At 43.4% G+C, this 16313-nt stretch overlaps 1 protein-coding gene across 4 annotated transcripts in view; it reads left to right on the top strand.

Annotated features, from left to right (window-relative positions):
* DDC (dopa decarboxylase) overlaps positions 1-16313 on the top strand; it is a 103391-nt gene that overhangs the window by 29351 nt on the left and 57727 nt on the right. For 3 of the 4 annotated variants that reach the window (XM_009002174.5, XM_009002175.5, XM_002751414.7), the window contains exons 5-6: positions 8682-8816; positions 9739-9882. In XM_009002174.5, the coding sequence (XP_009000422.1) occupies positions 8682-8816; positions 9739-9882 (279 nt within the window). Of the gene's footprint in view, positions 1-5981; positions 6093-6468; positions 6564-8681; positions 8817-9738; positions 9883-16313 lie in introns of those variants that run through there. The other variant, XM_035253393.3, reaches the window with a different exon arrangement.

Here is a 16313-nt window from a genome sequence, read left to right as displayed (position 1 = left end):
GTGCCTGAAAATAACAACTACAGTAACGCACATGTGCATGGGATTCCCATCGCCGGCCACTGTGCCTCAGCATTTTCTAGGCATTAGCTCATTTAATTCTATAATGACACTATGAATCTTAATACCCCTTTTTACAAGTGAAGAAACATTTTAATACCCCTTTTTACAGGGGAGGAAACCGGGGCCCAGAACAGTAGGTAGCTTGCCCACTGGCCCCCAGCTGGTAAGTTACAGACCCCGTATCTGTGTGGCTCAGCCTGTGATCTTCCTCTGAGGACAGCACAGGTGGCAGCTGTGACCAGGCTTCAGAGGCTAGAAATGCTGTTTGTCTTTGAACCAGTCATTTACTTAAAGATGCTGCTGCTTCTATGCACCAATTGAATTCATTCTCTTCATGTAACGTGTGTTGTTGAGAGTGACTGTGTGTCAGAGTTTACACCAGGAAGCAAGACAGACAAATGACAATCATGATGGGATTTCTATCCCACAGGGGTTGCAGGACAAATGGCACTGGGCTGACTTGGATTTGATGCATTAAAAAAAAAAAAAAACTTCCTAGCGTGGAATATGAACTATATTAAACCCAGAACGCTCCCTTGATCATTTTTCTTGGGTCAAAGAGATGATAGTCTCATTAGAAAAGCACTGTTAACATTGGGAAAAAGGGGCTTCCTCTTCAGAAATTGTCTTCCACAAGGCTCTGAGAATTGGCGAAGGCCCATTCAGTGGGTGGGAACAGTGAGGCACAGACTGGAGAGCACCTTCGTGCAAAGTACACGGCTGGTGTGGCCGCATGAAACTAGCGGGCAAGTCTCGCCACTTCCAGTCCTAAGACTGTGCAATGGGACTGAGAATTTTCCGTGCCCCTGTATTTGTTTCTGTTGATGTTGTGACAAATGTTAGTGGCTCAAAACAAGGCAAATCGATTACCTTACAGTTCCGTATGTCGGAAGTCCGACCTGGGTCTTACTGAGCTAAAACCAAACTTGATACCTTGGAGGCCCAGGGTGAATCTGTTTCCTTGCCTCTTCTGACTTCTAGAGGCTCCCGAAATTCCTTGGCCCACGTCCCCATTTCCATTTTCAAAGCCAGCCGTGTCCTATCTTTCTGACCTTTCTTTTGCAAATCCCAAATATCTGAGACAGGTCTCAATCAACTTAGAAAGTCTATTTTGCCAAAGTTAAGGATGCTTGCCCGTGACATGGTCTCAGGAGATCCTGACGATGTGCCCTTGGTTTGATACATTTGAGGGGGACACGATACATCAATCAACAGATGTAAGATATACATTTGGTCTGAAAAGGCAGGACAACTTGAAGCAGGATGGGAGCTTTCAGGTCATAGGTTGATAAAGAGACAATCTGTTGCATTCTTTTGAGTTTCTGATTAGCCTTTCCAAAGGAGGCGATCAGATGTGCAGCTATGTCAGTGGGCAGAGGGGTGACTGAGTTCTGTGACTTTCTGCCCTTCGCTCAAAAGGAAATTCCTTGTGAGGGAGGCATGTAGCTTTTTATCTTAGTAGCTATCTCTTTTAGGAATAGAATGGGAGGCAGGTTTGGCCTAAGCAGTTCCCAGCTTGACTTCCCACTAAGCCCTTTGGCTTAGTGATTTTGGGGGTCCCGAGATTTATTTTCCTTTCACACTTTCATGGCCACATCTCCCTCTGACCACATATAAGATAAGAAAGTGGGTTTCCCTTTTTTTTTTTTTTGAGACGGAGTTTCGCTCTTGTTACCCAGGCTGGACTGCAATGGCACGATCTCGGCTCACCGCAACCTCCGCCTCCTGGGTTCAAGCAATTCTCCTGCCTCAGCCTCCCGAGTAGCTGGGACTACAGGCACGCGCCACTATGCCCAGCTAATTTTTGTATTTTTAGTAGAGACGGGGTTTCATCTTGTTGACCAGGATGGTCTTGATCTCTTGACCTCATGATCCACCCACCTCGGCCTCCCAAAGTGCTGGGATTACAGGTGTGAGCCACTGCGCCCGGCCGGTTTCCACTTTTAAGGACACTTGCGATTGGATTGAATCCATCCAGGCAATCTGAGATCATCACCCGAGTCAAGACTCAACTTAATCACATCAGCAAGTCACCTTTTCCCTGTAAGGGAAACAATCACAGATTCTGGGGACCAAGACCTGAATCTTTGGTTCTGCGTTAATCTGGCTACCACATCCAGTGTGCTTCAGAGTCATGGAAGGAACTTGCTTATAATGCCTATTCCTAGAATCTGGGGCAAATAAAATGAACTCTAATTTGCCCGGATGATGAAGAGAACCTTGAACAGGCCACATGCCGGGACTGGGGACTGATGGCGGCCTTCTCTGTGACCCACAAGCCCTGTGGCCAGGCTCAGAGCTCTCCCTCCAAGTGCTCCTCCCTTGAATTCTTTGGTTATCCCAATTTCCATCAGACATAAGTGATATTAAATAGGGAGGTGATGAAATTGAAATGTCAGGCCAGGCACGGTGGCTCACGCCTGTAATCCCAGCACTTTGGGAGGCCGAGGTGGGCGGATCACCTGGGGTTTGGAGTCTGAAACCAGCCTGGCCAACATGGTAAAACCCTGTCTCTACTAAAAATACAAAAATTATCTGGGTGTGGTGGCGGGCACCTGTAATCCCAGCTACTTGGGAGGCTGAGGCAGAGAATTGCTTCAACCTAGGAGGTGGAGGTTGCAGCGATTACACTCTGGCCTGGAAAGAAAGAAAGAGAGAAAAAGAGAAAGAGAGAGAGAGAGAGGAAGGAAGGAAGCCTCAAAGAAAGGAGGGAGGAGGGAAGGGAAAGAAAACGTCAGCTATGTTGTAAGCAAAGCTTCAGTATGTTGCTGTGAACTGTACCCGTCTACCCAGCAGCAACAACGGCTCAGCAAAAGCAGCGTGCTTCATTCCCAGCACAATTTTCTTCTTGTCAGTGGGTATGCAGCTGGAGAAGCCTCCTTGGGCAAGATCACAGCAAAGATAGGCTGTCACAGGTGCCCTTCCAGCGAGGGGAGGGGGCTGCTATGCACCGTCCATAGCCGATGCACTGCTGACTGCAGTTTGCCTTGGTGAACGCCAGCCGGCTTTCCAGCCTCTGGGACATCAGTCCTGATTCTCCAGGGATGTCTTCACCACACTTGCCTACAAAAAGCAGAGTCTGAGTGTCCAGAGACAGAGGGTGGCTGCAATCAGGGACCTAGTGGGACAGCTGTGTGCCTGCAGAGGCCAGGCAAGGGCATGCATGGTCTACCGCTTTACAAGAGGCCTGGATGCTGGTGGCTGACTTACATTTCCTTTCAGTTTCATACATGAGCCAAGATCTACTTTTCCATTTGTTACCCCCCCATTTTTTTCAAGACGGAGTCTTGCTCTTATCACCCAGGCTGCAGTGCAGTGGCACGATCTCAGCTCACTGCAACCTCTGCCTCCCGGGTTCAAGCGATTCTCCTGCCTCAGCCTCCCAAGTAGCTGGGATTACAGGCTCTTGCCACCATGCCCAGCTAATTTTTGTATTTTTAGTAGAGACAGGGTTTGACCATTTTGCCCAGGCTGGTCTCAAAGTCCTGATCCACCCACCTCGGCCTCCCAAAGTGCTGGGATTACAGGTGTGAGCCACCGTGCCCAGCCTGTTGCTCTCATTTTGCCCTCCCTAGCATTTGCTGAGCCCTGCTGATCCACCACTCAGCTCTGTGCAGTGTGGAGATTTTTCTCCTACTGTGTGTTAGTTATTGTTGGCCACACCACTCTTTTTCGGGGGCTTCAATTTTCCACAGATTAAGTATCTCTTCCATGATTTCTCTCTTTCTTTTGATATTTCCCTTTTTTGTCATCTTCTCTTCTATATTTTTGGGAAGATTTTTCTGGTTTTCTCCACATCGTTTCAGTTTTCCACACTGACAATTTATTGTCTTCGATGGCAACCTTGATTCTACGATTCCACTTTAAACAATGATTATGGGCCAGGTGCAGTGGCTCATGCCTGTAATTCCAGCAATTTGGGAGGCCGAGGCAGGTGGATTATTTGAGGTCAGAAGTTCAAGACCAGCCTGGCCAACATGGTGAAACCCTATCTCTACTAAAATTTTAAAGATTAGCTGGGCGTGGTGGCATGTGCCTATAATCCCAGCTACTCGAGAGGCTGAGGCAGGAGAATCATTTGAACCTGGGAGGTGGAAGTTGAGGTGAGCTGAGATTGTGCCACTGCACTCCAGTTTGGGTGACAGAGTGCGACTCTGTCTCAAAAAAAAAAGATTGCCCCTTTTCTACCTAGACACTGGACATTTACCATAAAAATGAGAGGACATAGGAGCTTTCTTGTCATATTCCCTGTTACTTCAGTATCTACATGTGAATGTATGTTTACAAACAAAATTGAAATAATACGACACATGGTGCTTTCCTTATCATTTTATTATGTGTTTCCCACTATTTAAATATTCTTTGAAAAAATAGTACTGCATGATTTTCTATAATGTGTCTCAATCTATATAAATAGTATCTAAGATATTTGTGTTGCATCAAATTTTTCATTCTTATAAAAAACATTTTGAAGGATACTCTTCAGGATGAAGTGCAACCATCTTCCAGGATGATCAGCTTACTCCCGGGGCTCTCCTGGCTGTTCATGTTGAAAATTCATGCTCCCCCCGCCCCAAATCAAAATGGAACAAAACAAAAATTGAAGCGTTACTAGGTGATTGCATCTTATAACAGAAATAATTTCATATTCCATTTTTTTCAGCAGTCCAAGATGGCTCCTCTAATTAGATACTTCTCAAAAAAATCTTATCAAGCCCCCATGATATAAGGTGTGTCTATTATAATAACAGCGACTTCTCATTACATAGCAACTATGAGCTTGGCTTCATTTTAGCCTACGTCTTGTGCTTTACGTTACTGTCTTCATCCTCAAAATATGTATGAGGAGTGATTGCATTATTGACAATCTTTTTCATGGATAAGGATATTGAGGTCCACCCAGAAAGTTAGTGGAACATGCATAGCAGCAAAGGCAAATTACAGCCAAGGCTGGTCGGAAAGACAACCAGAGTTATGATGGTGACACCAGCTCATCCCTGACCGTCATGTTGGGTTGGTGTCCAGAGACGTACATGTTGCATTTTCATTAAAGACAACCTCGTTTTTTGAGAGAGCACACAAGCCCCTAGCATTTGGGTAGGAATATTCTTGGCATCGCTCAGCCCCAGCTTTAACACAATCTTCCTGTGAGCCCAGTTTTTTTTTTCTGGATGAAAGCAAGAAATAGGGTCTGTGTTTGCTGCTGGAAGCTCACCCTTCCCAGCAGACAAGGCTGATTGTCTGTAATTGGTGAGGCCCCGAAGAGTACAGGAGCCTGGTGACAGCCTGTGAGCCAGCCTGTGTTATCATCGATCCCCTCAGAGCTGTAATCATAGCTGTGGGCGTCCGCACAGCGATGGGTGTCTGAATCAAATGGCAAACTGTCATTGTGAGGCTGGACAAATGTGGGCTGCAGAAATGGTCTCTTAATAGGGGTTGAAAGCTCCTGTGGAAGAAAAGCCAATTTTTTGGTTTGAAAAAAAGCAGAAGATGAAAGGACATTTCTGCTCACGGCATCAGCAGCCGGAAGTGTCAGACCTCACCAGCATCCCCTCCTGCCTCTCGAGCAGGCTTGCCATGGCAACCTTTGTCTGCTGCCATCGTGCAGAGCCATCGTTCCTGCTCTGTACTGCACGTCACCCTCCCCACACTTCCATCCGCAAAGACCTTCTGCCAGCAAAGCGCAGAGAGCTCCACCTGACATCATGCTCAAGGCCACCAGGCCACCCTGGTGGCATCGGGGCAGTGTGGTTCTAGATGTGCTACTGACGATTTGCTCCTTTGGGCTTTTAAAGAATCATTTTGTTGACTTAAGCAGGTGAATTTTTTTCTTAGGAAAGTCATAATGAGTTGTCATGGTGATTCAGGGCCTTTCATCAGAATGTTCAGAGAATGAACACTGGTGTCCCAAGGCTTAAAGCAGAAGGTAGAGTTTAGCCAGGGAAACTGCAGTCACGCCTGTGTGTCAAGCATGAGAACAGGGAGCCATGCCTTCCACTAGGCTTTTCACGTTACATTTCCAATGGGAATGGGTAGGACATGAGAAATAAAATCTTTGTGGGGGTATATAGAAGGACAGGAGGAAATAAGGGAGAGGCATGATGGGGTGCATGGAAGAGGTGTAAAGTGCCTGCTCTCTGGGAGCCTGGGTTTCCTGGGATGGCTGGTTTAGCTTTGCCAGCCAAGGTTGTTTTCCCCCACCTCTCCCTCCTCTGGCCAAGTTTGTAAACCTTCTGTAAAACAACGTCTAAAACAATTGCTCATGAAAATGCAGCCTGAAGGAAATAAAGTACCCATTTTAGAGGCTGAATTAAGAGAAGCATATATCTGTATATTTGAACCCATCCCTAAGTGCTACAGAAACACGAATAAATGTATTTATCTTCCAATATTACTGTCTCTCCAAAGGATGTGAGTTGGCGCGAAAGAATAAGTAGTGTCACAGTAAAATCAACATGAGGAATCAGGATCAAAGGACAGAGCATCACATGTTAAGAAGAGAGGTTAGCATTTCCACTTAATTATTTTATTATATATTTCCCTATAAAACATATCATGTTATTAACTTTTTCATAGTCAACAAGAATCTACCTTTTTTTCATTTGTCCTTTCGAATGTCCTTTCATACCGGTCGGTAGATGGGTTTCTTCTGGGACTTACTTAAGAGGGAAGATGCTTGCCACCCCTTCCTTTCTAGGCCCATGGCACACTAGAAAGGGCGGGCATCGGCTCACTCCTAACCATGCCCTACCTAGCTGCTGATTTGAGGCAAGTTATTGAACCTGTCTGGCCATCTGTTTCCCCATCTGAAGATGATAAAACACAAAAACGGGATTATTTTACAATTTAAATGGGATAATGTAACAGGCACTGAATCTATTAGTTTGCCAGGGCTGCCCTAACAAAATATCACAGACTGGGCGGATAGAAGGAGAATTTCTTTTTTCTTTTTTTATTGCATTTTAGGTTTTGGGGTACATGTGAATAACATGCAAGATTGTTACACACATGGCAGTGTGATTTGCTGCCTTCCTCCCCTTCACCTATATCTGGCATTTCTCCCCATGCTATCTCTCCCCAACTCCCCACCCCCCACTGTCCCTCCCCTATTCCCCCAAACAGACCCCAGTGTGTGATGCTCCCCTCCCTATGTCCATGTGTTCTCGTTGTTCAACACCCACCTATGAATGAGAACATGCGGTGTTTGATTTTCTGTTCTTGTGTCAGTTTGCTAAGAATGATGGTTTCCAGGTTCATCCATGTTTCTACAAAGGACACGAACTCATTGTTTTTTATGGCTGCGTAGTATTCCATGGTGTATATGTGCCACATTTTCCTTGATCAGTCTATCATTGATGGGCATTTGGGTTGGTTCCAGGTCTTTGCTATAGTAAACAGTGCTGCAATGAACATTCTTGTGCATATGTCCTTATAGTAGAACAATTTATAATCCTTTGGATATATACCCAGTAGTGAGATTGCTGGGTCAAATGGAATTTCTATTTCTAGGTCCTAGAATTTCTTTTTTCACAGTCCCGAAAGCTGAAAGCTCCAAATCCAAGTGCTCACAGGGTTGGTTCTCTGGGGGCCTCTCTCCTGGGCTTGCAGATGGCCTCCTTCTCCCTGTGTCCTCACATGGTCTTCCCTCTGTGCACGCCTGTGTCTGGGGGCTTAATTTCCTCTTCTTTTTATTTATTTATTTATTTTTGAGACAGGGTCTCACTCTGTCACCCAGGCTGGAGTGCAGTGTTGCAATCACAGCTCAATGCAATCTCCACCTCCCAATCTCAAGTCATCCTCTCACTTCAGCCTCTTGAGTAGCTGGGACTATGGCACGCCACCATGCCTGGCTGATTTTTGTATTTTTATTATAGAGATGGGGTTTCAGTATGTTGCCCAGGCTGGTCTCAAACTCCTGGGCTCAAGTGGTGTACCCTCCTCTGCCTCCCAAAGCACTGGGATTATAGGCAAATTTTGTTATCAGGAACATGTCAGATTGGATTAGAGCCCAGCCAATCCAATGTGACCTCATTTTCTTTTAATTACCTCTCTAAAGAGGCTATCTCCAAATATGGTCACATCTGAGGTCCTGGGGGTTAGGGCTTCAACATATGAATTTGGGGAGACACAATCCAGCCCCTGTCATTGGGGATCAAAAGAAATCCTTCAAGGCATCTCTTAGTCTCAAGGAAAATCCACCCCCATTTTATAGACAAATGCAAATCTCTCTGTCTGAGTGAGTATGAACACAGAGTGGGTTTGCATGCTGGTGCCCTGGGCCGTTCTACTCTGATGGAGGCAGGAGCAGTCCTCCTAGCCGGGCTGGGGACAGTCCATGAGGAGACGCTCTCACAATACCTGCTGCAGGGAAGTGGTCAGAAATGTTCGCTGCGGCTGTTACACAGCATGGACCCAGCAATGGCAAACTCATACAAAGAGCTGAGGTGGTGGTCTCAGGTGTCAAAAATAGTTTTCTCCCAGGCAGAGGAGAGTGAACTTTGCCATTTCAGATTCATATTTTAAGAAGGATATGGACACAAAACAATATGTTCTTCCAATAGTGTAGGTAACAATGTCTTTGCTATGTTGGGGATTTCATTTGGACCTTCTCTTGGATTTAGGGAAGTGCCAGCGAAGCCACCCTGATGGCCCTGCTGGCTGCTCGGACCAAAGTGATCCATCGGCTACAGGCAGAGTCCCCAGAGCTGACACAGGCTGCCATCATGGAGAACCTGGTGGCTTACTCATCCGATCAGGTGAGTGTGAGGGAGTATCAGCCAAGACTTCAAGACCTGAAGATTTGGTTTTTTGTCAAATTCAAACCAAACCAAACCAATCAGCATCCTTCCAAATCTAAGAACAGTTCCTCAGGTATCACTAAACAGAGACCTGAACTAAAGGGAAGGGGTGGATTCTTGGGTGGGAACTGGATAGATTAGGTTAAAAAGGAAACTAACGTGTGGAGACATCACTGTGACTGGCTCTGTCCCCTTTTCTACCAGCGTGGACTTACGTTGTGATTATCTGGCCTGCCTTCTGAACAGCGCTGTAGAGAAACTGGGCATGGGGATCAAAGACCTGGGCCCTGCAGCTTTGTTATTCTGTGATTTCAGGCCCCTGGTTAGGGTCAAGCAGGAGACAGTGGCAGCGGGGCTGCAGGGCACGAGGTGGTGGCTTTCATGAGAATTGCCTTTCCTGAGAATCTCTAGGAGAGGATGGATCTGCCACAGTGGTGATGCCTCCTGGCTGGTTTCTTTCCTCCAGGCATTGTTTACCTACCTTGGCCACTAGGCTCCCCAGGGCCCCACAGTCAGGGGCAGGCACAGATTTGAGCCTGGATTTCTAAGTCCACCTCTGGTATCTACTTTCCAGTCTCGCTACTCGCTCTTGAATTCAAACAAATGACAAACTTCATGAATATTGACCCAGCACTTTACCCTTGTTAGTGCCTGGTTATTTAAACTTAAAATCAAGATTCCACAGGAATAGAAACAACTCTAGGAAAAAAGGGGTCTCATGAAGGTGCAGGGGAGAGGGAGGAGTCAAGAGCGGTTCTGCCCACTGCGACGTGAGAGGGACCTTGGGTTTGCAATGGTGGCTGCTCTCTGTGGATCCAGGGCCTGGTAAAGCTGTGTCACACACACCTGTAGAAATCCAACTCTGCTGTTTTCTTTCCAGGCACACTCCTCAGTGGAAAGAGCTGGGTTAATTGGTGGAGTGAAGTTAAAAGCCATCCCCTCAGATGGCAACTTTGCCATGCGTGGGTCTGCCCTGCAGGAAGCCCTGGAGAGAGACAAGGCGGCTGGCCTGATTCCATTCTTTGTAAGTCCAGCAGCAGTTGTTGCATATGGTGGTCAGGGGAGTCTCAGCCCTGCCGGGGCCTGGGGGGAGGCCCAGGGGAAGCCAGAGCTACTTTTCAAGTTGCGGTGATGGTGGCAGGCCATGTGACACATTGTCTTCTTGAAGAAGGCTGGAAAAAGACTCCACCACACTCTCAAATAAAAAGAACCAGAACCTCCTGCCTGGTGGATTCTGTTAAGCCAAGGCATCTTGTTTCTGCTTCCTGTTAAAAGGAACACGGCATGATCACCCCTTGACAACCCTTTGTGACATGTTAAATGCTCTATGTGATGAGGAATAATGATGAGTGAGTTAAATTAAAAAAAAAACAGGCCGGGCGCGGTGGCTCACGCCTGTAATCCCAGCATTTTGGGAGGCTGAGGCGGGTGGATCACGAGGTCAAGAGAGCAAGACCATCTTGGTCAACATGGTGAAACCCCATCTCTACTAAAAATACAAAAATTAGCTGGGCATGGTGGCGCGTGCCTGTAGTCCCAGCTACTCAGGAGGCTGAAGCAGGAGAATTGCTTGAACCCAGGAGGTGGAGGTTGCAGCGAGCCGAGATCGTGCCATTGCACTCCAGCCTGGGTAACAAGAGCGAAACTCCGTCTCAAAATAAATAAAGAAATAAATAAAAACAGCAGGTCTTGCTGCCTAGACCACTTGTTCTCAGTAGAAACTAAGATACATCACTTGTGAGAGGTGTGTTGCCAGCAGGCAGTGACTAATCATAGATGAAATTTCTAACTAGCCAAGTAGCATGCCGGTTCTCCTGTGCACAGGTGCGCATTTCCCAGTGGGGAAAAAATTGTTGACTTTGCGACTAGAGGTGGGAATTGTTATAACTGAGGTGGCTGTGCTGGTATAATGTGCCTGAAAGTGATGCACATGTGTGGTGACGATTAAATGTCACATTGTGTCACTACCCCATGGTGTTCAGCCTGGCTGCGTATGAGGTCACCTGGGGATCTTTGAAGAATTACTGATGCCCAGGCTTTGCTCCTGATTGACTTTGCCAGAATCTCTGTGGACACAACCTGGCATCAGAAATGTTTCACAGCAACTTCAAGGTTCTTATTTGAATCCAGAATTAAGAAACATGTAGATAAACACTCTTTAGTCTCTGGACGTTTCTTAAGTGTTACAGAAATCTAGGTTGAAGAGTTTTTTTATAAACAACACATTAATAACATCTACTGCTTTTTATTTAAGAATTACTCTTCGAGAAATGCTTTTTACCTCCAATTTTTTTTGTCAATTCAAGTTACTTCCCATCTATTGAATAGCTAACGTGACTGAGGAAGTCATGGCAGGTATGATTTTATGTAAAATTTTACCCTAATCCGGGTAGGCTATGGAAGAGTCAGGAGCATAAGCAAAGCAGTGTAATGTGGAAGGACTGACACGGCTCAAAACTAGCATGCAGAGCAAGGTGACAGCCAAGACATACTGAAGGATGAGAAGAGTCTGCCAGTGGATTGAGGTGCATGTGCCATCTTATCCTGAATGCCTGACTCTCCTCCTGCTATGCCTTATCTTTCTCCATTGCATGCATCTCCACAGGCCATACATATTTACTGCCTCCTTCTTCCCAATAGAATGTGCCTGGAGGGAAGGTCTATTTGAATCCCTGTTTTATCCCTAGCTCCTGAAACAGTGTCTAGCACTGAACAAAAGCTCAATAAATATTTGTTAAATAAATAAAGATTTGGAAGAAAGATCATTCAGGTAGAAAGAAAGATCTCCCTTTAAATTCCCACATACGATTTCAGTACAATTTGAATAGATTCTATTTAAATGAGGTGAATTTCTTTGAACCTATAGTGACAATATTAAGTCTCATTAGAATACTCTAAGGAAAAATAAATCAATCAAAACACACTCTTTTAAGTTTCAAGAATGAAAACAATGCAGGAAACATCACTTGAAATGTTGAGAACATTGTATTTTACAAAAATTTCAAAACTCATAAAATAAAAAGACCAGTGCTGGCAAGAACAGCCTATGTTGTAAGGTAAATCTTAAAAAGAAGGCTTACATATCAGTAAGCAAAAAGGCAGCATTCCAATGGAAAAATATGCAAAATACATGAAGAGTCAGTTTCAAATATAATCACAAAAAACAAATAAGAACACAAAACCAGTTCTGGTCCTCTAATAACCAAAGAAATGCACATTAGTGGCTGAGAGAGGTATGCTAAAATCTCACACTATGATTGTAGACATGGCTGTTTCCACTTTTATACCTGTTAAACTTTGTACCTGTTTTGAAGCATATTAATTTGGTGCATACGCATTTAGAATTGTCATAACTTCCTGGTGAAAGATCATTTATCACTAGAAAATGCCCACTTTATCTCTAGTAATAAATCTTGTCCTGTAGTCTACTTTGACGCTGCAATAATCACATTTGTTTTCTCTCTTTCTTTTTTTTACATCTGTTTTCTATTGGCTAATGTTTGCATGATATAGACATTTTCCATCCTACTTTTAACCTTCCTGTTCATTTATATTTAAGATGTATCCTGTGAAAGAAGCATTAATTGTTGCTATTTTAAAAATTGGCTTTTAAATCCAGTGTGACGACTGATATTTATTTTGTTCATTTACACTCAATGTAGTTATTAATACATTTAAATGTTCTACTGTCTATTTGTTTTTTATTTGGCCCAACTGTTATTTGATTGCTTTTCTCTCTGTTTGTCTCTTCTTGGATTAATTGTTTCATATTATTCCATTTTCTTATCTCTGGACATTTTCATATTTCTATCTGGCACCTTTTCCTTTAGTCTGTAGAATTCCCTTTGGAAATTTTTAGTGTAAATTTGATACAATGAGTTATCTCACTTTTGTTATTCTGAAAGTGTCTTTCTTTTGCCTTTACTTTTGGAGGATATTTTTTCTAGGTATAGAATTTTAGAATGTTTGGTAGCTAGTTTTATTTTTGGTACTTTGTATAAGTCTATTGAATTCTTTCTTCAATGATTTCTGTTGTGATGTCAGCTATAATTTTAATGTTTTGATGATGAAGAACATGTAAAAATATGACATTTCCTCTTGTGCCCACACTGGGGGGTACTGCTTGTAGCATTTGATTTTTGTCTTTGTTTTACTGTGATAAAAGGATAATATTTTTTGTACTTATTCTTCCTGGATTTCACAGAACTTCCTGAATCTGTAACTTGGTGTCTCTCCTCAATTTTAGAAAATTCTAACCTATTAACTTCCCAAAGTTTGCTTCTCTTCATTTCCCTTCTTCTCCCCTTCTGGGACTTTGATTATGTGTATGTTAAATCTTTCTGCAGACTGTGTACCTCTTGCAGGCCCTTTTACATGTCTCACATTCTTTTTTTTTTTTGAGACAGAGTTTCGTTCTTGTTACCCAGGCTGGAGTGCAATGGCACGATCTCGGCTCACCGCAACCTCCACCTCCTGGGTTCAGGCAATTCTCCTGCCTCAGCCTCCTGAGTAGCTGGGATTACAGGCACACGCCACCGTGCCCAGCTAATTTTTTGTATTTTTAGTAGAGACGGGATTTCACCATGTTGACCAGGATGGTCTCGATCTCTTGACCTCGTGATCCACCCGCCTCGGCCTCCCAAAGTGCGGGGATTACAGGCTTGAGCCACCGCGCACTGCCATTCCTTTTTTTTTTTTTTAATCTCCATACTTCAGTCAAATTATTTACAATTTACCAGTTCTCTCTTTAGCTATGCCTAGCTGATAAATGTTGTGTTCATACTTCTAAACATTAAAAAGTTTTTAACTTATTTACATTTATTTATTTATTTATTTATTTATCTATTTATTTTTGAGACACAGTCTTGCTCTGTTGCCCAGGTTGGAGTTCAGTGGAGCAATCTCAGCTCACTGCAACATGTGCCTCCCAGGTTCAAGCGATTCTCCTACCTCTTCCTGAATAGCTGGGGTTACAGATGTGTACTACCACACCTGGTTAACTTTTGTATTTTTAGTAGAGGTAGGGTCTGATCATGTTGGCTAAGCTGGGCTGAACTCCTGGCTGCAGGTTATCTGCCCTTATTGGCCTCCCAAAGTGCTGGGATTACAGGCATGAGCCACCATGTCCAGCCAACTTTTTATTTTGAAATAATTGTAGATTCATAGAAAATTGCAAAGTTAGTACACAAAACTGTGTACTAACCCTTCACCTAATGTCCCCTAATTGTTACAACTTCTATAACCATAGTATCATATCAAAGGCAGGAGACTGACAATGGTTCATTGTGTGTGTGTCATTTATCACAGGTGTCAATTCATGTAGCCACCATGCCAGTGAGAATACTGAAATCCTCTAGCACCACAAAGGTCTGCCTCTGCTACTCCTTGAGAGTCCCTCACCCCCCTGATCGCCCACCATCCTCAACCCTTGGCAATCACTAATATGTTTTCTGTCTTAGTACTCTTGTCATTCTGAGAATGTTATATAAAAGGGATCATGCAGTATGTGTCTTTTCAAGATGAGCTTTGTCACTCAGCGTAATGGCCTTGAGATCCATCCAAGTCATTGTGTGTATCAATAGTTTGTTCCTTTGTGTTGCTGTACCACAGAGATTGGGTACGATATCATCTGCACTACAGTTGGTTTACCCATTCACCTATTGAGGAGCATTGTAATTATTTCCATATTTTGGCTATTAGAAATAACACATCTATGAACATTAATGTACAGGTGTTTGAGTGGACATATGTTTTCATTTCTCTGGGATAAATGCCTAAGAGTGCAATTAAGGATCTTACGGTAGTTGTTATGTTTAAATTTTTAAAAAAGAAACTGACAAGGTATTTTCCAGAGTGATTATATGATTTTACATTTCCATTATCAATGCTTGAGAAAATAAGGTTCTTTGTATCCTCACCATCATTTGGTATTGTCGTCATGAGTTTTTTATTTTATCTGTTTTGAATGATATGCATTAATATCTCATTATAGAACTAATTTGCAGTTCCCTGATAACTGATGATGTTGAATGTTTTTTCATGTGCTTATTCACGATCCATATATCCTCCTCAATGACATAAGTCTTCATGTCTTTTGCCCATTTTCTAATTGGATGATGGATTGATTTTTTAAATCAATAAGCTTAATTTTGTTAGAGTTGTTTTAGGCTTACAGAAAAATAAGCAGGAAGGACATTTACCGTCTTATATCCCAACCTTCATTTTACCCCAGTTATTAGCACCTTACAGGAGTGTGATGCATTTGTTAAAATTGACTCACCAATACTGGATATCTAGCATCCATAATTTACATTAGGGGTCACTATTTGTGTTGAACTTTCTATATGTTTTAACAAGCATATGATGACATGTATCCACCATTTCAGTGTTATACTGAATAGTTTCCGGGCCATAAAAATCTCCTTTGTTCCACCTATTTATTCCTCTCTCCCTCCACTTGAACCACTGCCAACCACTAATCTTTTTGACTGTCTCCATCATTTTTTCTTTTTTAGAATGTCATACAGATGGAATCATACAATATGTAGCCTTTTCAGATTGGCTTATTTCACTAACATGTATTTCGGTTTCCTCCATGTCTTTTTGTACTACTTTATTTCTTTTCATTGTTGAATGCTGTTTTCTGATATGAATGTGGCACAGTTCATTTATGCATTTACCTATTGAGGGACAAGACATCTCGGTTGCTTCCAAATTTTGACAGTCATTAATGAAGTGCTGCGAGCATTCGTGTGCAGGTTTTTGTGTGTACATGAGTTTTCAACTCATTTGGGTAACTACCAAGGAGCATAGTTGCTGGGTCATATTGTTATATCCGAGTGAGTTAGAAGGAAAGCGCCATGCTCTGAGTTCCAAATTAAGAGTGCTTTATTAACTAGCCAGCGACCAAGAGATGGCTAATGCTCAAAATTCTCTCAGCCTCGAGGAAGGGGCTTGATTCCCCTTTATACCTTGAGTTAGGTAGGGGAGGAGGAACCTAGCTGACGTGGAATTTTACAGAAGCAGAATGAATAAGTTAGAGGGATGTGGTTGCAGGCTAGGGTATTTCCTTTTTTTTTTTTTTTCCTTTTTTTAAGACAGGGTTTCACCATCTTGGTCAGGCTGGTCTTGAACTCCCGATCTCAGGTGATCTGCCCACCTTGGCCTCCAAAGTGCTTGGATTACAGGCGTGAACCACTTTCCAAACAATCACCAAGGGGGGGTTCAAAGAGTCATTCACAATAGCAGGTGATTTTTGTATAAGATGAGAGATGAAGATCCAATTTAATTCTCCTATGTGTGGATTGCCAATCATCCCAGCACCATTTGTTAAAAAGGATGCCCTTTCCTCACGTTATGTTTTTATTTGCTTTGTGGAATATCAGTTGGCTGTAAGTATTCGGATTTATTTCTGGCTTCTCTATTCTGTTCTATCAGTCTATGTGCCTATTTTAA

This window comes from Callithrix jacchus, chromosome 11, assembly GCF_049354715.1.
Source record: "Callithrix jacchus isolate 240 chromosome 11, calJac240_pri, whole genome shotgun sequence".
NCBI classification, from domain to species: Eukaryota; Metazoa; Chordata; class Mammalia; order Primates; family Cebidae; genus Callithrix; species Callithrix jacchus.
This window is presented reverse-complemented; position numbering and strand designations above follow the sequence as displayed.